The sequence below is a fragment of the Aotus nancymaae genome, unplaced genomic scaffold (assembly GCF_030222135.1).
Source record: "Aotus nancymaae isolate 86718 unplaced genomic scaffold, 86718_ANA_hifiasm-v0.15.2.pri h1tg000108l, whole genome shotgun sequence".
Taxonomy (NCBI): domain Eukaryota; kingdom Metazoa; phylum Chordata; class Mammalia; order Primates; family Aotidae; genus Aotus; species Aotus nancymaae.
This window is the reverse complement of record NW_026988523.1, coordinates 18,861,090-18,886,554: the sequence shown is the minus strand read 5'-3', so window position 1 is coordinate 18,886,554 and position 25,465 is coordinate 18,861,090. Positions and strand designations below refer to the sequence as shown.

The window sequence follows — 25,465 nt, the reverse complement described above, 5'->3', positions numbered from 1 at the left end:
TTGATCACTTACCCATTAAGAAATGCAAAGGGTTTTCTTCATACTTCTTAACAACTGTTCCCATAAAAAATTTGCTTCCAAATAAGTCAGGAGCCATAAAAGTACCATATTTAGCCATGCCAATTTCATATGGACTAAATTCAACCCAATCTGAAAGCATTTTAAAAAACAAGGCAATCCATTAATAGGAAAATGCTCCAGCATGGTGTACACAGCTAATGATCACTCTAATAATGTTATGCTTATTCTCATTCATTTATTGAAAATGTTGAAATGAAAACATTAGCCAAATGCCCGTTATGTATATGACATTGTGTAGAAGTTGGGGGAAAATGCTTAGAGGTGAATAAGACAATACAAAAGATTCCTTCTAATTTGCAGAAATTGGTTACACTTTTCTTTTTTTATTTTTTAACTGTATTTTAGGTTTTGGGGTACACGTGAAGAACATGCAAGATTGTTGCATAGGTACACACGTGGCAGTGTGATTTGCTGCCTTCCTCCCCTTCACCTATATCTGGCATTTCTCCCCATGCTATCTCTCCCCAACTCCCCACCTCCAGCTGTCACTTTTCTATTTAAAAACTCAGATGTCTTTTTGAAGTCAGTTTTCATTCTATAGAATAGAAAACTGAAAACTGCTAACAAGATATAAATTTCATGGAGCAGACAGAAGAAATTAAACTCTTTGTTGACATTGCAAGCAGTCTATTAAAATGAAATAAAATGTTTTCTAACATTTACCTTTTCTTCATCTTTAAATTTTGCTTACTAACCATCTATTCTAACTCCACAAGATTGCAATACAAAGTTTTTAGGTTGAATGCCTTAGAAAAACATGGTAATAATGTCAGTGATGTATCCTGTCTAAGAGCAGGGGCTCTGGAACCGGACTGTCTGGGATCAAATCCCATTCTGCTGCTTACGAACTGTGCTTACTGACTTGGGTACATTATCCTCTCTCTGTCTTAACTCCCTAATCTGTAAAATGTGAATAAAATTAGTAGATAGTGTGTAGGGTTGTTTTGAAGATCCAATGAGTTAAGAAATATAAGCAGCTTAGAAGAGGGCATAGCACATTTTAATTTCTCAATAAATAGTAGCCACTTTATGTTTCATGTATCCCCACGGCTATAACTATGTCTGATTAGCATCTGCATCTTAATGTCTTCAGCAGGAACTCCTGGTTTCTGATTCCCATTTTCTACACTTGCCATTCCTTCATTCTTCTTCTTGTTGGTAAAGGGTACTGTTATTCAGGCCACTACTCACTTTAGGATGACCCTTGATGGTTCTCTTTCCTTATAGCTTACATCTAAAAAATCAGGGCTGTAGGCTCTATCACCAGGTAAGTTTAGAACCTGGTCACCTATCCATTTGCCCACCATGACCATACTGATATAAACTGCTTTATTCTCTCTCTTGAACCTTCACGATCGCCTCCTAAAATGCTTCTACTCTGTTCACCTATTACCTTTTTGATATCCCATACCCAGAAGAAATCTTTAAAAATATAAATCACAGCACACCAGTGTCATCTGAAAGCTTCCCATTACACTGAAAACAAAAACAGAGCCTACAACGTTCCATCCTGGCCTGGATCCCACTCGCTGTGAGATGCGGCCACATCTCCTAACAATGTTCTATCACATTTTGTCTTGCGTATCCCACTTCAGCTGCACAGTCGTCTTGCTGTTCCTCAAAGAAGTCAAGCTCCTTCCCACTTCTGCATACACTTGCTATTCCCTTCTGCTGTTATAAGGCTTGCTCCTATTGAATCTTTAGTTTAGGGTCTTTGTTGATGGTCCGTTATAAAATCCCAACATCATCCACCCCTGCCCAGCTCATAATTCTCTGTCCCATTTCATTTTTTTCCTAGTTTTTCCCTTTCTGAAATTATAATATGTTGGGAATCTCTTATCCAACAATACAAAATCCAAACAATTCCAAAATTCATAAGCTTTTTTGTTACTCATTTGGTGGTAAAATCTGATCTGAATCCATTTAGTGAGAAATCAGTCTTAAATGTCGGTGGGTACTCTAATTCATTTATCCCACTTGATGTGAATATTTAGGTATCCTATTGGAGAAATATCACCGTTTGATTATAAAAACCCACTGGGGTATTAAGTAATACACAATATGAGTACCTTTATACCTTTAAAATCCAATATTTTGAATTCTAAAACACATGTCACCAAAGGTTTGGAAAAGGAATTGTGGATCTCTATTTATTGTTTGTTCAATGGTAGATCACAACATTCTCCTTTCACGAAGGAAGGGATGAAATCACAATTTTGATAACAAACATAATTCATTATATGTCAAAGCCAAATGGTACTTTTACTGTTCATCAGAAAGTGGTGTGATTTACAATGATTTACATGGAGTTCGTGAGACATGACTAGCAATGAATCAGAGTCTGTTAGGAAAATTCCGGTATTCATACAAGTAATTGCCCTATCTCTCAATTTCACATCCTATCATGGGAACTGAAGCGTAACAACTTCCTGGTTGCTGCTTTTCTAGTGATCTCTTCTTTATTAGTGCTGTGGCCTGGGCACACAGTAACTATAGGCATTCTCAAAAGCTAAGATGAGCCCTGCACTCTTCACTGAAGAACTCACGGTATTAGTTTTCAACTAATTCTCTCCTGCTGGTGACTCTACCTGTTGACCCAACCTCTCTCCTGCACCTCCACATACTGCCAGCTTCCTTTGGGCCCCTTACACTCAGATACTCTGTCATCTTCTCCCACTAGACTTACCTAGATAAGAACTCATCACTCTTCTTCTGGGCCAGCTTACCTATTTCAGTAAACTATGCTATCACTCTATCAGATCCATCATTGCATCACACCGATGACTCTTAGGCCTCTCATATCCGTCTACTCTTTTCTTTGTTTATAAGTAGGTCCCTAGTTCCAGGGCTTTATCACAAAAACTGGAAGCAGGTATCTCTGCTTCCAGTTTCATTCCTTTCCCTTCTGTCTTTAATTGGACATGAAAGTACTTTTTTCAAAAACACTATGTAAATAATTTTATTGCCCTGCACAAAATCATTAACTATTTCCTATTATCATCAAAAGTAAATAAAAATATTTGTCTGGAATTCAAATCATTCCATAACTTGGGACTAATGGTGTCTCCAAATGCAACAGCTTCTTCACCAATGTGTGCATAAGTCCTAGGGTAGTTTTTTTTTTTTTTTTTCAGTGATGCCCAAAACATACCTCTGCTTCCCTTCTGAGTGTTTTCTCATATTGTTTCCACACAAAGATGTGTTTTTACCTGTACTTGATAGATCCTTCTACGTTCAACCTAAATCCAAGCTTCATCACCCTCACAAAGTCTTTCTTATGACTATACTCAATCTCTATGATAGCTCACCCTTATGTCAGGTCTACATACTTATGTCATGTATAGGCATACTGTAGGAATTTTTCCATGCTTTATTTTTGTCTCTTTAACAGGATTGTAACTTTCTTGAGGAAGAGTAATATCTTTGCACTCCTATAGTGTTTGTCAAAAAATTTACCATGATGCTGAGTTCATAACCGGAAGTTGTAATCCCTAAATGCAGTTCATTCACCAGTGGAAAATTTTTAATGAATGTTTTAAGTCCTTTCAGTAAGGTGATGTAGTGGAGGAGTCAAGAATTTCTAACAGTTTAAACACGAATGTTTATTTGTTGAAAATTTCCAAGGAATTTCTAAACGAAACATGTTTAAAATTATTCCAAGAGGGATGGAAAATGTTATCTGGTATTGTTAAAGTAAAATTATTAATAAGGCTTCTATAACCTAATTTGACTATTTGACTTTTTAAAATATAATTCGGAGACTCTCAACTTTTTCCTCTACAGAGCCACCCTCATTCTAAGCATATATTAGAAGAATAAATTACAGACATGTCTCTATTTTTTTTTCTCAATAACTCAAGTAAAGCTACTTGAACCTCAAGACATGTACCTTAAGATGTCTTATCTGGGTACAATATTCATATAATTAATGTTTAATGATTTTGTCTGAATCTGTTGGAAGACACACCTCAAACCTCCTTATCACAGAAGCTTAACAATGAAGGTTAGTGGTGTACCCCTCATCTCAGTAGCAGTACTGCAGTCAGGCAGATGTCAAAATCAAACACATACAGGTCCAAAGACTACTAACTGAATATAAAACAGCCTTTTCTCAGTCTAGAAGAACCCAAAATACCCACTCACCCAAATATTATTTCTTCTTTAATTATTTTAGTTAGGTTTTCTTTGAAAATGGCTATTGACTCAAAATTCAGAATAAAATATAACCACTGTGAAAAGTCCAGAACAATCATGATAATAAAAATAAAACTATTATATTTTTATGCCTCCTTTTAGTTTTCAGTCTTATCTTAAGCATATTTCATATTATTGTATTAATATCTCTGTAAGATAAATCTTAAGGTTAATATCCTTTTTAAATAATGAAGAAAATAAAGAATCAGAGATTACATGACTAGCCTGAGGTATTCAGCTTAGAATTATTGAGAGACAAGGCTTCTAAATTAGAATCTAGTGCTCTTTTGGCTATATCATTATTCTTCCTGGGTGAAGGATGATTTATTTGGCCATGCAAAAATCTGACTAGCATGCAAGTGTTACAGACCAACGAATTCCAAAAATTTCAAAACTTTACAAGATAATAGCTATGGCGGGGGGCAGGGAAGCAATTTCATTATGGCGCTTACTTGTCTTATGTTGTAAAGTCTTAACTCTCTACTGTGAACTCCATCATAGCCCAAGATGTGTGTTTCCTTGTTGCTGCCGGTCACACCAGACTTATCCTAGTCCCTGCTGCACGTCCCCCTCCATATTCCAATAATTAAATTTGCCTTTCATATTCAAATCCTATTCATTTTTAAGATCTAGAGCTCTGACTTTTCTTATACAGCTTTCACAGAACATTCTAATTTGTTAAAATTTACTGGAAATTTATAATTAGGGCCTGCCATTGTTTTACAAACTTTATCTCACTTTCTGGCAAAATATAGTGAGAAGTTTCATCTTCATTTAGCAGATGAGAAAACTGGGTCTAACAGAGGTCCTATGTCTCGGTCAAAGTGACAGTGTATAGTAACAGTTCTGTACTCTCTTGTGCCTTAACTTCTTTAATAGTTATTGTATATCTTCCGAACAGATTATAAGGTCTCATAGGGTGGGGATGATATATTGTGGTGAGGAAAGAGGAGTTCATCCTTAGTGCCTGCAGACTACGATCTACATAGTCAGGAATCACTGTGTACACATCAGAAGTCAGTATGGTAAAATAAAAAGAAGAAAGGATTTTTGAAACCGATTCTCAGCACTTCTAATTACTTTCTATGTGGCAATGTGCAAACTATTTAATATTTATGAGGTTCTGGTTTTTCTTCTGTGGAACAGAGCTAAAAATACCTACTCTCCAGTTGTAGTAAACATGTAATAAAATAATAAGTGTGATAAATGCCTTATGAACCATAAGCATGACAAACATTTTAGCCAATACTTTAACAAACACTTGACTGGATGGATCCCATATGTGCTAATTTTTGTAAACTATTCAAAATTCTTGTCTGAGAGACAGTGGAGAGAATAGTGAAAATTACAAAAGGATCCTGGATATATATCTGCTAATAACACACCATTCATAATGATTTGTTAAGCTCATGGTGTGTCTGTCCCTGAGATACTTTTCCTAAAAACAGAATGAAACCCACCAGCCACAGTAGCCATTGTGCTGCAGACTGACACTGACAGAGCCCCCCAAAAGTATGATGTTGTGTACTTTTAGAGTATCCAAGAAGCAAAGCTTGAGAAGAAACAAGTGTTCACTCATGAGATTTAACAAACTGAGGCATTTTGTTCATCAACCACTGCAAATATACACTAGTACTTTTTAGGTGCTGAATTATAAAAATTACAACAGTGCTTTAAATAGCAGACATACAGTTGGCTCTGCAAACCCACGAGTTCAGCAAACTCAATCAACTGCAGATCAAAAGTATTTTAAAAAATTCCACAAAATGTAACGTGGTTGACATGTACTGTGTAGTTAAGCCTACTATGGTATGATCTGTACTAAACATGTACAAACTTTTTTCCTTGTAATTATTCCCTAAAGAATATAACAACTATTTACCTAGCATTTACACGGTATTAGGTATTGTGAGTAACCTAGAGATGATTTAAAGTATACAGAAGGGCATGTGTAGGTTACCTGCAAATACTGTGCCATTTTATATAAGGGGCTTGAGCACCCACTGAATTTGGTATCCGCAGGGAGTCCTAGAGCCAAACCCCCATGAGTACCAAGGGACAGCTCCAGATCATATTACCCAATTAATGAAAAGATAACCAACAAGTAAAAGAATTTGCATTGCCTCAAAGCACTAGGCACATTATTTTGTCAAAAGTTGTTGAAAAACAGATAACTAAAATTGAGTTATTGACTGTATTCCTGATTTTTATTTTACTATATTAAATGAAAATACATTAGTTACTAGTGTCATGGAATATTCTCTACAACCAGAAAATTGTCTTGCTTAATATTGTCTTATATTTTCAAAGTCTTATGTCACAGAAAATACATTAAAATAAACAACTGAAATTGCTTATGACTTTCTTCTAAAGAAAATCATGGGAAACCACAATTCAGAGGTTCCAGGAGGTGTTCTGAGAAAGGAAACAGCATACCTGCAAACATCAGCTCTGAAACGTCGGGTTTGACATGAAGACAGGTGAAAAGAGGTAAAGGGCACTGTGCAGTATTGACTTTTTCCTTCAAACTACTCAGGGTAGTATTCATCCTCTGTCCACAGAAGAAAGAAAAAGATGACTTTAAATTTATAAACAGATACCAGAAGAATGCTATTTAAAATAGTACTTCCAATCAAAATCTTGTAATTTTATAATAAAAATACATCTTATTACTTCTAGAAATTACTAGGTCCTGAATGAACAACAAAAAATAACCCCTATGGAAGTAACCATCTTCATTTTGAAAATAATCATAACTCTAGAGACTATATCTACATCTGAACTGGAGAATGAATTAGCAACTATGGATCCCAGAAGAAACTTGGCCCCGGACTCCCTGTCTCAGGCTCTCCTCTGCTCCATCTTCAACAAAACATCTCACTGGAATCATGTATCAAGTGGGTCTGTTCTATGTGATCCCCCTCCTTTTTTGACTGTTCAGACTAAGTTCATTCCTCCTCATCTAAAAACGTTATCATTCTTGGACGGAACGGGCAGTTAAGGGTTAAAAATGTGAATTTTTTTTTCCCCAGAGAAAATGAATACAAAAGCACTTCCTCACACACTCAAAACCTTTACATCTTTGAATGAATTAGGAAGCACTAGTTTGAAAGGTAGAAGAGTTACAATATCTGGTGGGAGAATGGGTGCAGTACACATAGTTGGAAGAATAAGTAGAGTCCGGTGATTTTTATAAAATGTATTGCATTTTCTTTTATAATATGCTTTGTCTACTTGTTTTAAAAGTAATGTAGATTGAACTGTAACTTACATTATGAATTAGTGTTTCTCCTATTAGCATCCCAAAGATATCAGTAAAAGTGACAGGCTGTCCAGAGCTTTTCTTCTTCCATAAAGACTCAACGTATCTTTTAACTTTCTGTGGTGTGAGAAGTAAAAGGGGGTTGTGGCTAACATTTTTCATTAGTTCTTCATTAATCTCCTCTGGCCCTTTCTCTGGAAAATCGGGGTGAGAATACAAGGTTGACATGTACCTACACAGAAAACAAAGCACAATCAGTAAAGATAAAGGGCATTACACAGCAGTCTCCAAAGAAACCAGGCACTCTCTGTAAATGAAGAATGGTGGATCTATTTGGTTAACCTCATTATCTGATGGCAGATATTAACAAATGTAAGAAAAGAACGTGTCAATCAGAAAGGAGCTGGTCTACCATGAAGGCAAAGTAAGAAGGAGGTATCAGAGGAAACACTGAACTTCCATGCACAGTCCAAGAGAGAGGGTGCCCTGCTAGGCCCACTGTCCATTATCCAGTGTGCCGGGAAGGAGTATCTCCATCAGACTATTTGAGACTGATGACAGAGCATATCTGAGTCATGTAAATAAACTGACTTGTCTGGCTCCAAGACCAGTCAAGCAATCTGATCATCTAAATTTCCATGATGCTTATCTACAGGTAGAAAATGTGCTGTCCCAACTATGGTGAATTCCTAATTCCCTTGACAAATGCTTTTTTTCCCCTTAGTTATCCATTAGCCAATTAGACAAAATCTCAAACCTTGTTAACTGCAGGTCCCTGAATTTCTGAACATATGAATCTGAAGGCAAAATCCTAAAGAAGAATAAGGTCATTAAAGTAAATGCTTTCTTGTGAAGCCTCTTGGCTGCCAGCCATTTGGCCACTTCTGGTACGACTGGAAATCACCATGAGCCTTGATATTTGATATCTAGATAATAAATATTCAGTTATTGTGCTCCTTCCTGTGAACCAATACCTCTAGTATGGCAGATCTCATGCTGAATATTAATTACTTGTTGACTTATCTTTTCCCTCAATAAACTGTGTCCCCTTTCTTCAGGAAATAAACTTGGTTTTTTCATCTTTTTTAGCCTCAGTGACTAGTTAATGTCCAACATATGACAAGCACAGCTTAGAAAACTCACAGAACAAATAGAATATGTAAACACTTCACCACTTCATCCAACCAAGGAGAAAATAGCACGTTTTAATCTCTTATTTCCCTGAGATTCAAATCAAAATGCCTATTATAATGGTTATTGTCCCTTCAAAGGGGGAAAACTAATTCTTGTTGGGCGCCTACTATATTCTGGACATTGTATTAGTTAATTGTTCACAAGTGGTTGTCTTGAAGACTCACAGTGTTTTTCAAATTTTAATTATCAGGAAAAAGAGCATTGGTGAATTTAAATAACATGCTCATGTTCCCCAATTTATAGCAGCAGAACTGGAATTCAAAATTTGTCCTCTCGCCAATAGGCTTTTTTTTTTTTTAGTCTATTATACAAGACTTCAGTTTTTAGAGACCAAACTATTCCCATTTCGCAATAAATTATAATTCCTTCTTGGGTTCAGAGTTACTTGGAGACAAGCTGAGAATAATGATCAGTTAAGAAATGGAGAGTAACAGACCCACAATGGAACACATGCACAGAAAAAAAAACTTTAATATACTTTTATGCCACAAATTGAATTTGAAACAATTCTCTCAATATGTGGTAATGATAAACCAAATAGACTTGCCCAACTCAACCTAGTATAATCACCAAATATCTATAACAATACAGCTTTGAATCCTTGAAAGATATACAGTTCATTTATTCCTATAGTTATTCCAAAGTCTACCATGTGATCCGTCCAAATCAATAAAGATCTAATATTCTGGACCTTGTCATACTTTTAATAAATGCACAATGTACTCTCTGAAGGTTGAAGTAAACTGGTGTTCTCTCTCTCTAGCTCTCTTTCTCCTCCCTCCTCCCCACCTCATTAAGCAGTCGGCTTGGAAATACAAGCCCTGGTGAGAGACAGAAAAACCTAGAATACTTCAACCGTTGACATTGGGTTAATGGTCTCTGCTTGTTCAGCATTTATGACATATATTCCTCAGAACTCACAAAATGAGTTGGAGAGTCTTTTCATGGTGTCCCTGCAGTTACATCTGAGTGAGACTGTCTCAAAAAATAAAAAATCAAATATACAAATATCATCCCAATTTCTAACTCTATAGTTAAGCCTTTATTTTCATCTCTTTTCCAATAATGTTTCCCAATTATACCAATCAAGTTTCAAAAAGAGAGTAGCTTAGACAGAGGGGGGCCTCTATAAATTAGTTAATGAATGAAAGGGCCTTAGGTTTATTTGTCGATAAATCTGTAAACATTTGCCTCTAATTTTTCAACATATTTATAAGACGGGACACCTCATTCTTTTTATCTAAATGCATTTTAGGTCGTGTGATATTTTAGATGTAAATCAGCCAGAGAAGAAGAAATGTTCAGTTCAATGCCTGTCTCCAAATCAAATGGTCAATGTTCTAAAATATCAGTAGCTAACCACCAGGACTTGCTGAATCTGAACTTTCAGGGGTAAACATTTAGAATTCTGGGGCTTAAAAAAGTGCAGAAGTGATTTTCATCTGCAAGTAAGATTTGGAATCTCAAATCTTCTTGAGAAGACCCTCAACACCTGTTAAGCAAATATCTTAAAATCCTTTAAAAACTCCTAAATTAATTTTCCCATAAAATGCAGCTACTTACCCATTTCTTCATTTAGTGATTAAGCAACTGTGACCTAAAGAAAGTCAGGCACTATGCTAGGTGAGAGAGATTCATTAGGGAACAAGACGATCTTAGCCCTTCAACAACAAATTTTCTCTAATGAATATTGACCTTTGAGTCTGTTACACCTTATGTGACCATTTCTGTTAATGCTGTTTCTTTTTTCATTGTTCCGGCAATTTTTTGTACTTACTAAGCTGAATGTTCTCACTCTCAAATTCTATTTTAGTTAGTTCAGTAAATTGGGCCATATTGTCTACAGATGCAGAGCTGTTCTCATTTCTTTTTAGATGGCAATACTGTACAAACATGGCAGTCAACAGAAGCCCCTATTAGAACAGTTGAGAAAGAAAGCTGTGCTAATCCTGAGTAAAAGAACACGGGATTACTGTCCTGATTTTTTAGTTCACTCATTTCAGGTCTCCAGGTTAGCTAATACTTATAGTTAAAGAATCACAAGTATCATCCAAAATTAATCTCAGAAGTAATTACCATAAAGGTATTAGCAGCTATAAGGGACGCTTTGTCCTACCTAAAATTCTCTTTTATGATCACAGAAAACTTTCTGGGAGGTCCAGGGCTTCTCCAGATATTTCCGTATTACCTCACTTACACCAAGTAACGGCCACGTATCAGCAGAATATAAAAGGTTACACAACATAGAAGCGTAATTTGTTTTTCCAAGCCCTTCCGAATTCCTTCCTTTGAACTTTTTACCTTCTTACTTAGACTTTTTAAGAGAGAACTGTGACCATGAATCATCCTGACCACCTTTTCTCGTGCCTCAGGGAGCATCTCCTCTTTCCTTGGTTAACACCTTCGCCTGTGCTTTCCATCTGTGTCCTGTCTCTGCTGGTCTTTTTCCATCCATGATCTTTCATTTCTTTACCTTCCATCTATCCCTCGACACTATTTCTTATACCTCAGACATCTACGAAAATGCTCAACTTTCTTAAATTCTGAAAAAATAAATAAAAACCCTTCCCCAGGTCCTATGTTCCCTTCAAACAATGACTCCCTCCTTCTCTTTCAAACAAAGTACTTGAAATAATAGATGGCTTTTACGAGGTCATATTCCTACTTTTTGTACTTTAATGTTTTATTCAGCCCTTAGTTTTTGCAAATTCATGTTCAAAATTATCTTTTAATTACTTTAACCAGTGGTTCCTGCTAAAACCACTAACCAAGCTCAGTCCTTTGCTAAGCTTTTCACAGATTTTCAACATTTTAAAACATCCCTCCTTCTTGAAAAATCCTTCCCTCTAGATCTTATTTTTCACTTGATTCGCCTCTATGACAGTTTATTTGCAGCTTCCATTAGGGTTTTATTTTCTTTTTATCTATTAAGTTTTGGAGTGTTATAGGATTCCATGAATTACATTCTTGATGATAATAGCTAAAATGGCAGAAGTTGGTGGAATTACCTGTGGAGGACATACTGATATAACAGACCCAAAGAGAAGCCCTGAGGGAAAGCCCACATTAAGGAGAAAAATTGTGGAAGTGGTAGGGACAATGTATGGAGGAGAGACCAGAGAGGATGAAATAAAATCAAAGAGGCCTGATAGGAACAGTCAGAAAGAAGGACAAAGCAATGTGCGAAACGTCTCAGTCTCCAGTCTCTCCCTCCTCCATTCCACGTACCCAGAAAAGTCAAGGAAAACGAGAACTTCGCAAATCAAGTGGTCTGTGAATGAAAATCTGTTACAAGGAGTGAGCAGCCTTTTAAGGAAGCGAAATAAAAAGGGGAAAGCTGATCTTTAAGGAAATAAGACTGTGAAAGACAGAGTAATATATATATATATATTCTATAAGTGTGTGTATATATATAGTATATATAGAGAATATATATACTTCTACTCTCTATATATGTATCATATATATTTCTATATATAGAATATATATAGATATACATATATTCTTCTTTATCTTTCACGGTGTATCTCATATATATAAATGTGTGTGTGCACATTTAAAATCCTTTAATTACATTTTACAGGACATGTTTACTGACAGGAGAATATAAGAAGATATTACACAAATCTATAACCAAAGCAATAACTGCAGTTCTAATATAGCTCATGCATACACAATTACATCCCCAAATCAGCACTCAAGGTCTAGTCTTGCTTTATTAGATGAGTTTAAGAAAGTGAGCTTCTTACATTTGTCAGTGATGGACAACAGGGATCTAATAAATTATGAGTATAAAGAAAGAAAACCACTTGAAGAATAATAACAAAATGATTGAGTAGGCGAACTAATGGAAGGGTCCAAGATTTTCTAACACATTACTCATTAAACAGGCAGATGCCTGCTCTTTCCTTCAAGGGAAAGAATGATGATGGGCTACTCCCTTCTTTCAGAAGAAATCAATCATTTTGAGGGTACATACAGAGAAGACAGCAATGCTGACTCTAGGTTTTTGTTTCATAACTAGTCTGATTCAAAACATTTTTTAAAAATGTAGATTATTTAAATGTGATATTCTCTATGAAACATATATGTCCAAGAAAAAAGTGTGGTTTAGTAGAAAGAACTCAGAATGACAGATCAAAAGCCTGAGTTTATATGCTAGCTCTACTAGTGATGTTAGACAAGTCATTTGGCTTCTATGTCAAATTTTCTTTAGCATAAAAATGAATAAACTCATATCTGTCTCACAAGATAAAATGACACAGAAACTTTAAAACGCTAGACATATATAATATGATAATCTGATAGATGAGTTTTGCCACGGCCGAATGAATAAAAAGGCCTTGTAAGTCCAAGACAGATCTTCATTAATAAGGTGATACTCTTGTTTGAGACATGTGAGCAAGGATTTCATCTGATTTTCAATGTGCTTATGTGAGGTAAGCAAAGCAAAAGTATGTAGTATCATTTCTGAAAATGTTTTATAAATATATTTGTGAAAATCTAGAAGGTACAAGTATTATTCATATGATGTTTTAAGTCTCCACCTAAATTTAGCTGATGTTTTAAGTCTTCACCTAAATACATTTAAAGGACTAATGTCATTTTTACTTAGATGAAAACCAATGAAATATATAGTATTTCCATGTTGAAAATTGTTTTCTTTGTTCTGTATACTATGGTATGTTGCATCTTATTCTATTTGCCCTAAAGAAGAAAATGAATATGGAGTGAATCATGTAGAGTTAGACATGTTCACTGAAGGACTACAAATCAGCAAATTATAAGAAGATTAACTTAATTATGGGTAGAGTACGTTGTTCCACTGCTATATTTATCTAGAATTATTTTCAATTTGTCTTTTTTATGTTTTAACTACATTTTAAGTTACAAAGTGGCTTCAAAAAAGTAAATTTGCAACAAAATTTACTATTAGGCATGAATTTGTCTTTAAAAAATCTTTTAAAGCAGATTGTGGCATCAAACTGGAAAGTTTCAGTAATTTAAAGTTAATGTTCAATTTTCTAAATCCTCTTTTCTCTTCTAGTGCTTGAGTTAGATAAATCCTAAATATTTAAAATTATAAAACTAAAATTAAAAATGCATACTGACCATGTGGAGCCAGACAGACCAGCAACGTAGGTAGCACAATCCAGAATTCCTGATTCGTACAATGCCTTCATCACACCAGAGAATCCCACCATGGCTCGGAAACCCCCACCTGAACCCAATATGGCTACCACAGGCACCTGAAATGATGTGACACAGAGATTTGTACACAAAGTAAAAATCATAAAATACAGTTCCCTTTAGTCTCAATTTTTACATTATATATCCCATATTTTGTCATAAAGAAGTGTAAGTTAACTTCATACTTTAGTAATGGCCTAATTTTTTAAAGGAAGAAAGTAAAGCCGGGTGCGGTGGCTCATGCCTGTAATGCTAGCACTTTGGAAGGCCAAGGTGGGTGGATCACCAGTGGTCAGGAGTTCAAGACCAGCCTGACCAATATGGTAAAACCCTGTCTTTACTAAAAATACAAAAAAAAAAAAAAAAATTAGCTGGGCATGCTAGAAGGCGCCTATAATCCGAGCTACTTGGGAGGATGAAACAGGAGAATTGCTGGAACCCAGGAGGCAGAGGTTTCAGTGAGCCGAGATCGTGCCATTGCACTCCAGCCTGGGCAACAGAGCAAGACTCTGTCTCAAAAAGAAAAAAGAAAAGAAATGAATGTTCCACATAAGAAAATTAAAAAGCAATGTCTATTGGAAAACACATATTATGAAAATGACCAACTTACTCTATTTAATAACAACAATATATTTGTTCAATCTTTTGCAAATTTTTGGCTTGCTTTCAGGAATATTGTTTTATTTAACCCTCAGAAATCATGTAAGGTGAGCAGAAGGAAAGTATTTGTTGGTTTTGCAAATGAAAGTTCTATAATGATGCCTGATGTTACTTGTGTAAGATCTACTCGCAGCTGAGTAAGCACCTTGCCTTCAAGTTACATTTACAGAGAGAATCTTTAACATCTGGTGACCAATCTGATGTTAGCAGTAACAGAGAGGAAGTGGGTGGTCAGACTTAGGGTTTCTAGCTTTGCTCTTAAGCAGGTGATGCTATCATTACCCAGAACAAGGATCCCAAAGCACGAAGTTAGGCAAAGGAAGAAACAGTGTGCTCGGTCTTAGAAATGCTGAATATACAACATGAATATAATGTGTTTCAAGTATTGGAACCTGAACCCTGAGTGGCCACTTGCCAATATGATGTATACATATATTTGTGGGGTGATTATTTTACAACCAGAAGGACCAAAAAGATTGTAGTCATAAGATATAGTAGTTGTAAGGAAGCCAGATATGAATTTAGACAAAGAGGAAGGATTTGAATTAAGCCTTGAAAGGGGGTTGCGTATATAGGCAATATAATAATAATAATAGCAAATATTTATGCTTTAAATTGAGAAAGAGAAATCTGCAGAGGCTAGATCTTATTACAGTTAGAGCAGTGGACAGTAGAACACCTAGGACTAAATTCCTAACCCAGATCTGTACTCTAACAACTGGTCTCAAATCAAAAAACATTAGGCATCAAGCTACATACAAAGTGGAAACCTCGTAATGAGGTTGTGCAGTGCAATGGAAGGATCTAAATAGCTTTGATCCTGTGTGTGTGTGTGTGTGTGTGTGTGTGTGTATCTTTATGTATCTTTATTTTGATGTATATAGGTTCGCATAAACACCATGCTCTCAAACAGATTTTAAAATTGTAAATAAAGTAAAATATGTAAGTCCTTAAAAGCTTGTCTGGAGGAGAAAATAAAGCTAAGATAGGAAACTAAAGTAGGTTATAGAGAGGGTGAATAGAATAAAATAAAGTATTAGGTACCACGGTAGTTGTAAGGAAGTTAGGTGTGAAGTTAGAACGAAGGGAGGGATTTGAATTCAGCCTTGAAAGGGGGTTGAGTTTACAGGCAGTATAACAACAACAACAACAACAACAACAACAATAATAATAATAAAAGCAAACATTTAACATGCTGTGTGCTCAGTTCTGGGCCTAAGGTTCAGACTAAGATAGTCATAAGCAGGAAAGGGTATGAGATTTGGGAACCAAAATACTTGGGGTCTTAGTATTGTAGCAGGAGTGTACTGGGGAGTTGGGAAGATAGGATTATGAAGTGCATTAAGGAAAAACAATTTCAAGTTGATACTGAAGAAGACAGAAGGTTGTTCATATTCAAAATTTATTTGGGGGCCTTTGAGTCTGTAGGTATGGTTAATTGTAGCACTGTATTATTAAAAATAACCAACCCAATACAAATCAGGGAGTTTAGAATAGAGAAAAAAAGTTCTTAGTAACATTATACCGTTGACTTCAACATGCAGCAAACAGCCTGCACTGTTATTCAGCAGGAGATATAAGAAAAACTGGGGAAATGAACATAAAAGCTTCTCTAATCCTAAGAAAACAACTTCCCAGATGTCCTTCTTCAAATGTCAACAGCCCGACACATACTGAAGATGCTTATTGTATGTTGCTTGGAATTTTCTGGAAACAGCCTCCTATTAAACTGGAATTCATGTGTTAGGTAACCTACTGTTCTCATTATTGCTTTGAAGTAACTCTACAGGAGGTTTTCGGGTAAGGGTGTTAATTCAGATACTTCTGTTGTCATCGGGGGAAGGAAAATGTCAGATATTTGTACGTAAAATTGAATAATCAAACAACTGACTGTGCAGATTATAATTACCTTCATTTGTTGAGCATGCATTTACATTATATCATCTAATTTTCATAACATATCCGTACATATTATTACACCTTTTTTTGTTTCTTTGTTTTGTTTTTGAGATAAGGTCTCTCTCTGTCACCCAGGCTGGAGTGTAGTGGAATAGAGACAAGGTTTTTCCATGTTGCCCAGGCTGGTCTCAAACTCCCGGACTCAAGGGATCCATCAACCTCAGCCTCCCAAAGTGCTGGGATTACAAGCATGAGCCACCACACGGGGCCAATAACCCCATTTTTAAAAATAAAGCAATTTAAACACACACAAAGAGATATTTTTTCCAATATCTCAAAGCTAGAAAGTGGTATTTGCAGTTATAGCTGGATCTATCATATAACAAAGCTATTATTTCACTATGTTCTACTTTGTCTCTCAAAACAAATAGCTCCTACTTTTCCCCAACTAACTCTGTGTCCTAAGGCCAAGAAAATCCTGTGGGCTCAGTTTACCTATGTATAAAAATATTGATCTTGATATATTGATATATGAAAATATTGATCTTGATATATTGATATATAAAAATATTGGTCTTGAAGCTTTTAGCCACTAGTAACATTCTAGATTCCATAACATCTATAGAAACATGAATAATAAAACTATAAAATTATAACTATGAATGATAAAAAGAATGGAAAATTAGATTTATTAAGAACATATTGTGTGCCTTACACTCTCTCATGGACCCTTTCATACCATTTATTTCATTTAATCTTCCCAACTCGCAAAAGGAAGTCATTGTTTGTTTCATTTTTCAAGTGAGGAGTGCAGATAATACCTTGTCCATAGATAGCTAATAAGTAGTACAACCAGGATTTGAACTGAGATATGACTGGCACCAAAATTCCTTGCTCCTTCCTCTTTGTCATTGCTCAGAAAGAAAGGGTAACCTTTATGGAGAGAAACCACTGATGCTTAGTCAAACTATATTTCAAATTATGTATCATTTCAAATAATACCAGAAAATTTTACACGATAAACAAAGACCACATTTGGAGTTTTAATAGTCTTGCTCATTCTGAAATACTGTTCAAAGAAATAACACGGAAGTTATAAGGTTCAGCTGTTAGTCATGATTCTAATACGAAGAGAATCAAATCAGTGTTGCTGAGAAGGTTTGGGGTTCACTAGTATTTACGTATAAATGATGTCAACAAATATTTCCCATACTTCTTTCATATGATTACGGGAAATGAATTTTCATTTACCAAAAACCCTGTGTTTTGATTTAATTATCCTGATAAGCTTACTGACATTACTGCCTCCCTTTCAAAAGAAAATTCTGAAGTACTCAAGAATATTTTTGTTTTTCATAGACAAGTACATTGGAACATGTCTCTCCTTGGCCTCTGTATTAGTCAGGGTTCTTCAGAGAAACAGAACCAACAGGATGGGTGGATATACAGAAAGCGATTTATTGTGATGAATTGTCTCATACCAACGTGGAGACTGGCAAGTCCAAATCTGCAAAATGGGCTGCCGAGCCCACATTATAATGGTAAGATAATCTGCTTATTGAAAGTAAGCAACAACCTCAGCAGGAAATCTAGCACCTTTACTTTCTTTTACATATATTTTTTACTGAACTTCATGTTCTGGGGTACTTGTGCAAAACATGCAGGATTGTTGCACAGGTACATACATGGCAATGTGGTTTGCTGCCTCCATCCCCCCATCACCTATATCTAGCATTTCTCCCCATGTTATCCCTCCCCAACCTCCCTACCCCCTGCTGTCCCTCCCTTATTCCCCTGCAACAGACCCCAGTGTGTGATGCTCCCCTCCCTGTGTCCATGTGATCTCATTGTTCAACACCCACCTATGAGTGAGAACATGCGGTGTTTGATTTTCTGTTCTTGTGTCAGTTTGCTGAGAATGATGGTTTCCAGATTCATCCATGTCCCTACAAAGGACATGAACTCATCGTTTTTGATGGCTGCAAGGTATTCCGTGGTGTATATGTAGCACCTTTTCTTATATGCCACTCCATTGCTCCTGACGTGTGGGCATTTGCTGGCCTCTCCCCAACCCGGTTTCCTTAACAGCTTATATTTCTCAGCAGTCAAGGGCTCCGGGCCCCCTCACAGTGCACCACCTTACTGAGTTCAGTCTGGGCCTCTTAGATCTCTAACCTGATCTCTAGACCAGTGAGACCAGTTTCCAACTCTGTTTTATTCTTTGGCTGTTTATATCCCACCGCTTCCTCAGATAAGAAAACTTCAGCTTCACCTCTTGATTCCTGAAACCTGACCCTTGGAAGCCCAGGCCTGCTCAGTCCATCTTTCTATACATCACTAAAGGGAGCCTTTCACTGCCTGCCTTTTGACCTTTACCATCTAAAAGAGGAATAAAGATTGACAGTACAAAGTGCCATTGTCAGAATGAAGGTGGAAAATATTCTCGCTGAAGGAAACAGCAGAAACACAGGAATGGCCATGCTTATTGACAACTCAAGGTTGACAGCTCTTACCTCCTTCAGAAACCGTCTGCTCTGTCTCTCCCTCCCCAACTAGATGACCTCTCTTTCTCTAGTCTTTCACTTAACTTATATGACAAACCTAAGTACCGAATTAATTACTTAAGGTCCATATGTCTATTTTCATCCAAAGCTGTCCGTTTGTTTAAACTGAGGTATAGTCTTTATAGTCTTCCTTAAGAAGAAACATTATCTCTTTTACACTCTGATGTAAAAAGAGTGACAAGAAGAATCTTTTCTTCTCTCATTTCTCTTTACTGCTCTAATTCCAGATTTTACTCCCCCGACCAACCTTGTTAAGTTATAGCTAGTTTTTAGGGGACATAGAGACTGGATAGTAACATTTCATTTCACAGACACAACTGTAATCTGAAAACTTCATCTGACCAAAAACTATTTTAGAACAAGAAAATTTAAAAGAGTGGCCTCTGAACCATCAAAATACATCAAAAATCCTTATACACAAAGTCGTATAACTTGTCCCCAGAAAAAAATCTCAGCCCTCTTCTCATAAAGAAATTATATTAATTAGAGATACTGTTCTAACAGCAAGTTTGCTTATCAGATTTGAATTCCAGAGCAACAAAGTTGAAAGAAAAAGGGAAGTGTGAAAAATCACTTCAAGCAGCCAACACAGGGCACAGAAAAATGGCAGCTGGATGCAAAGGAAGCAGGCCTGAGAATGCCCAAATGGGTTCAGTCTGAGCAAGAAACTACACATTTAAGAAAGATTTCTATCTACATAATCAAAATGACTATTTAAAAAAATATTTTAGTATTTAAGAGAATAAACTGTTAGATTGTAGAAAACCTTAACTATTTGACTAGTTCATTATACAGGCAGAAAAACTAATTTAAAAATAAGGCTGTAGTAAATTTAACAGTTAGTGACCATGCCTGTTATGCCACAAAATGGTAGCACCCAAGGATATGTATAACATTACTGCTTTACTGAGGAACTATTATGTGCCCCTGTACATTTTGCCGGATGCTTTACGAGCATTAGTACTCATCTCCTTACCCCAACAGGAGACATTATCATCATCTTACAAGTGAAGCACAAAGGTAAAACCATGTGCCCAAATATATACTGCCCAAATCCATGAAACATTTCTTTCCACATTGAGTTCTAACCTGAATGCTGTTCCTGCTCATTGCACAAACTGCCACAACAGCCCGCTCTTCCGCACCTCAAAGAGGCCAACTGGCCAGTACTGAACAGAAGGTGAAGACCTTGACAGGAAGCAAAGGACGCGGAAAGTTAAGAGATCCAAGAAGGAACGTAAAAATAGAAAAATGTGACTTTTGTTATGGGAACGGGTGGTGCTGATAGCTTCTAAGCTGATTATTTCTGCCAAGAGAAAACAGCGCAGACTGAAACTGAAAAAGCAACAACAAAGTTTTCATTCTAGAGATGACTTCCAAACACATGAATTTCATATTTTTTGAAGGACAGCCCAGAGAAAAAGCATAATTAATTACCTCATTCCCCATCTGCTGCAGAAAAGTCATTATACTGTCATTTGTATGAATATTAAGCGAAGTCATCTTTTCCCAGGAAGACTTACTAATCTTTTCCGCAAAAGGAGGCGTGACTAGAGGTGGCAGCAGAAACTTATTTTTGAAAAGAGGAACCTAAGAAAAAATGCCAACCAATGTGTCCTACATATATTTCTAACTCAAGAGTCTAAGCCAAGATCTCATCAAAATCTTCTCCTTAACCGGTGTCTCCCTGGCAACCTGATACTGGTGCTCCTGTTTCAGAACCGTGATCTCTCTCCCTTTAGCAAATTTCCTCCACGCATGCAATGCCTAAATTTGTGCCCTGACGCACACAACAAAATATTCACCAAGGATCGACCATACTAGGAGCAATGCTAGGTGTTTGGAATACGGAGATGAATAACACAGATATTGTCCTGGTCCTCATAAAACTTAAATTCTAATGGAGAAAACAGTCACCAAATAAATATTTTTACAAGAAATGTTTAAAGTACCAACCATGCTAAATGCTGAGGAAAGAATGTGCATATATGTCCTAAGAGAGTGTAACTGAGAGAACTAACTTAGACTGAGGGGAAAGGAGGGAGGAGATGATTTGGGAGAGTCTCCGAAGAAACTGCCTAAGTGCTGATTAAAGAATGGGAGAGTGTTAGCTACAAAGCGGGTGAAGTGGAGAGCCGGGTTGTATGGGGGAAGCCTATTGGAGTGAGAAGCAGCACCATACTGGAGACCTCCAGCTGGGAAAAGGTTCTTTAGAGACAGAACTAAGAAATACTTACTGGGAGGGAGTGTGGGAATTCAGGATAAACTGGCAAAAATGAAGCTAGAAAGAATCTGTGCAGCTACGGGTCAAAGAGCAGTGGAAGGATTTTAAGCTTGGCATGGGTGGAATTAGATTTCTGTTTTGAAATGTTCACTCTGAATTCATTGCAAACAGAAAGTGGGAAGAGGGAGACAAGTACAAGTCCTCTCGATACACAAACACATGTAAGTCCTCTCTATACAAGGCACAGAGAAAGACAAGACTTGGTGTTCAGCTTTAGACAGGCAGAGTTTGAGATGCTGGGAGCAATATATGTAAAGAAGTCAAGTGAGTGTAGATACTTAGATCTGAAGCTCGGAAGAGAGGTTCTAAGTTGTTGATCTACATGTGAAAGTCCTTAGCGCACAGATGTTGGGTGACATCATAAGCCAGAGAGAAATTGCTTTTGTCGTTGTTGTTGTTTGAGACAAGGTCTCACTTTGTCGCCCAGGTTGGAGTGCGGTGGTACCATCTTGGCTCACTGCAGCCTCTACTTCACAGGTTCAAGCGATCCTCCTGCCTCAGCCTTCCACGTAGCTGTGACCACAGGTGTGTACCACCACGCCTAATTTTTTTGTATTTTTTGTAGAGATGGGTTTTCACCATGTTGGCCAGGCTGGTCTTGATCCTCCTGCTTCGGCCTCCCAAAATGCTGAGATTACAGGTGAGAGCCACCACACCCTGCTGAGAATCCTAGATTTAAATCCCAATTGCCTAGGAAAATGTATTTCTCATGCAGCACGGTAGCATGCACTGTAATCCCAGCACTATGGCAGGTTGAGGCAGGAGGATCACTTAAGCCTGGCAAGTCGAGGCTGCAATGAGCCAAGATGGTGCCACTGCACTCCATCCTGGATGACAAAGCGAAACCCTGTCTCAAAAAAAAAAAAAATAGAATGAGGATCAAGAGGACTTAGGGCTATGACTTGAGGAACTACTATATTTAAGATGATGAACAGCTGGTAAAGGACACCAAAAAGGCAGGACGAAGATCACGAAGAGGCAGTAAGTGAAGGGCAGACAACGTTTCAAAGCGTAAGGAGGAGTGTCATCTGCAGCTGCAAGGTTAGGTAAGATAGAGCGAGAACAAGATCCTGGGCCTTTATTAGTACTCCCGACTAAAGGAGGTAGAGAATGAGCTTGTACAGAAAATTCTGGAGATGTTTGTGAAGGGGAGAAATAGAGCAGAAGGGAGGAGAGAATACAGAATCCAAGAAATGGTTTTTGTTCTTTTTTCTTTTTATATCGGAGTTTAGAACATGTTTATATTTTTATAGGAAATATCCACACAGAGGCCGATGCTGACAATACGGGTTGAGAGTGACCTGGGAAAATCTGAATAGCTACGTTGAGGTTCTCAAGAGGAGCTTAGGAGCCATATCTGATGGGTATCTGCATTTGAAAGCAAAGGGAATAGTTTCTCCATTGAACTAGGAGGGAAGTTAAAGGACAGGCATTGGTTATGGAGTCTGTCAATTCCATAGCAAGAAATGAAGCATTCGTCATCTCCTAACTTTTTATTTCTATTTCGTTAAGAGACAGGTCTATCTGTTGTGAGGAGAACAGGAAGTATTCAGCTGTTAGCAGTAAAGAAAATAACTGTTGCAAATAACAAAAGCAATTAGGCAGGGAAACTCTGAGATTGCAAGGCACAATCTCACAAATAAAGTTGACAATCTTGACTTAAAAGAAATGTGAATTTCCTAATTGTTCTTCTAGCAAGCTCATACCTCAAGGCATGGCCAACAGTCTTCAACTCTGAAAGAAATTTCTGTCATCTCTACTGCAGAGAGAGAGTGAGTCACCCTCTTGCAATTCTTCGCATCCCTCAGTTCACACCTCTTTATTAAGAACTTAACACATCATTGGTTCTGTCTGCTTAAATATCATTCTTCCAAACAAGGCTTTAAAAATCACTAAGGAAATCACTCCTCAGGGCTAGCCATCTCAGCCTTATTCTTTTCTAGCACCTAGCACAGTACTACAATAAATAACCAGTGTTAGAAATGAAATGAAGTAATACCATTTTTCTGTTTTGAGGGTATACCAATACCAAATACGGATGGAGACAAAAAGAAAAACGTTGTAGAATTGCTACTGAAACGTTATCTATATTAAAAGAAACACTCACACACACACTAAAAGCTTCAGAGAAGCTAGAAATTTCTGAATAATGTATAGAGAAAACAGTTTTTTCAAGAACTAATTAGCCTGACAAGATAACCACACATTCTAACAGGGATCTATTACAGTGACAAGCAAGATACAGGATTTGGCCAGGCACGGTGGCTTGTGCTTGTAATCTCAGCACTTTGGCAGGCAGAGGTGGGAGAACTGCTTGAGCCCAGGAGTTTGAGACCAACCTGGGCAATATAGCAAGACCCCACCTCTAGGAAAAACAAAACAAAACAAACAAACACTATATATACACACACACACACACACACACACACACACACAAATTATCTGGGTGTAGTGGTATCACCCATAGTCCTGGCTACTTAGGAGGCAAGGAGTTTGATGCTGCAGTGAGCTATGACTGGACCACTGCACTCCCACCTGGGCAACAAAGCAAGAGCCTTTCTTTAAAACAAAACAAAACAAAACAATAGATGCAGATTGAAGAGAAATCTCCCTCTTTCTAAAACACAATCTTAAATGAAGGTTTCACTTCTCTCCTTAGTTTCCCTTAAGCAAAAATTCCCCTTAAACAGCATCTTAACTTAGAATCTGCTCCCATAACAACGCAATCCACTCTGGCATTAGTAGGTTGGCTTCTGAATCCTACGCACGCCTGAAACATATTTGGAAATCTGCAACCACATGTGGGACAGGAGTGGTCATTTGGCTCCCTTACTCAGAATGTATGTCTTATTTCCAGGTGCATTCTGCCTTTAATTTGCAATAATCTTGAATTCCTATAAGAATTAATTCAAAAAATTAATTATTTATGAAATTATTTTATGAAAAATTTAATGAAATTAATTCCTACAAGAAATAATTCAAGAATGTACAACACTATGCATATATGTTTACTGATGTAATTAAAATATTATTTTTATGAAAATAAATTATATTCACTTGATGTATTCAATTAACAGAAAAGCTCAAATAAAAAAATAAGTAAAAAATTACCTGATATGCCACTAACAAGAAACTTCATTATCATTTGATGAGCGTCACTGCAGCAATTAATCTTTGTAGGTTTCAGATAGAAAGATGGACAGATAGAGAGAGAGGTAGATAAGCAGATTAGATAGGTGATTGGTAGATACATAGAAGAAATAAATGAGTGGATAGGTAACCAAAAGTAGATTATAAGACATATGACTGAGTACAGATCATGTTATATTTTACTGGAATTTAAGGGAAGAAAAAGAAAAGTACAATTGAAGGATAATGCTTTCAATATTTGTTTATAATATATGTGTATTCTAATATTTCTCCATAATTAGGATTATAAATCATTTCTTCATCTTAATGATTTTTATAATCCTAATTATGGAGAAATATATAATATGGAGGATTATAAAAATGATTAAGATGAAGAAATGATTTATAATCCTAATTATGGAGAAATATTGAAATATGCATATATTATAAACAAATATTGAAAGTATGATAATTTGGTCAATTTTTGATATCATTTAACTCTACTACAAAATATAAAGAACTTGGAACATTTTCTTTTTTCTCCCATCATGTTTGCCTACATTTGTTAATTGCATTATTATTAACAAGATTTATGGCATTTTCTTCTTGTTCTAGAATGATGATTTCCAGTTTAATTTTGGCCTACATTTAAATTAAGTAAGTTTAATCCTTTTATATCTGAGACTAAACTTTCCCTATTGATAAAATAAACACCATTTTATGCATATATAAGTATGCCTTTGACAAATACATACATATAAATAAGTAAATAAAATGTGGTACATCCAGATAGTGGACTATTATTTAGTACTAAAATAAAATTCACCATCCAAGCCATGAAAAGACATGGAGGAAACTTAAATTCATATTACTAAGTGAAAGAAGCCTATCTGGAAAGGCTACATACTGTATGATTCCAACTACATGATATTAGGCAAACTGATGACAGGCAAAGCTATGGAGACAGTAAAAGTAAAAGTATCAGTGGGCCAAGGGTGGGGAGGGGAG

General features: G+C 36.5%; 1 protein-coding gene across 3 annotated transcripts in view; it reads right to left on the bottom strand.

The window, feature by feature from the left end:
• Nucleotides 1-25,465, bottom strand: part of PLA2G4A (phospholipase A2 group IVA) — a 434,510-nt gene that overhangs the window by 44,163 nt on the left and 364,882 nt on the right. For all 3 annotated transcript variants that reach the window (XM_064370567.1, XM_064370568.1, XM_012444627.3), the window contains 4 exons: nucleotides 13,844-13,980; nucleotides 7,547-7,769; nucleotides 6,712-6,826; nucleotides 13-150 (listed from right to left, as the gene is read on the bottom strand). In XM_064370567.1, the coding sequence (XP_064226637.1) occupies nucleotides 13-150; nucleotides 6,712-6,826; nucleotides 7,547-7,769; nucleotides 13,844-13,980 (613 nt within the window). The remainder of the gene's footprint in view (nucleotides 1-12; nucleotides 151-6,711; nucleotides 6,827-7,546; nucleotides 7,770-13,843; nucleotides 13,981-25,465) is intronic.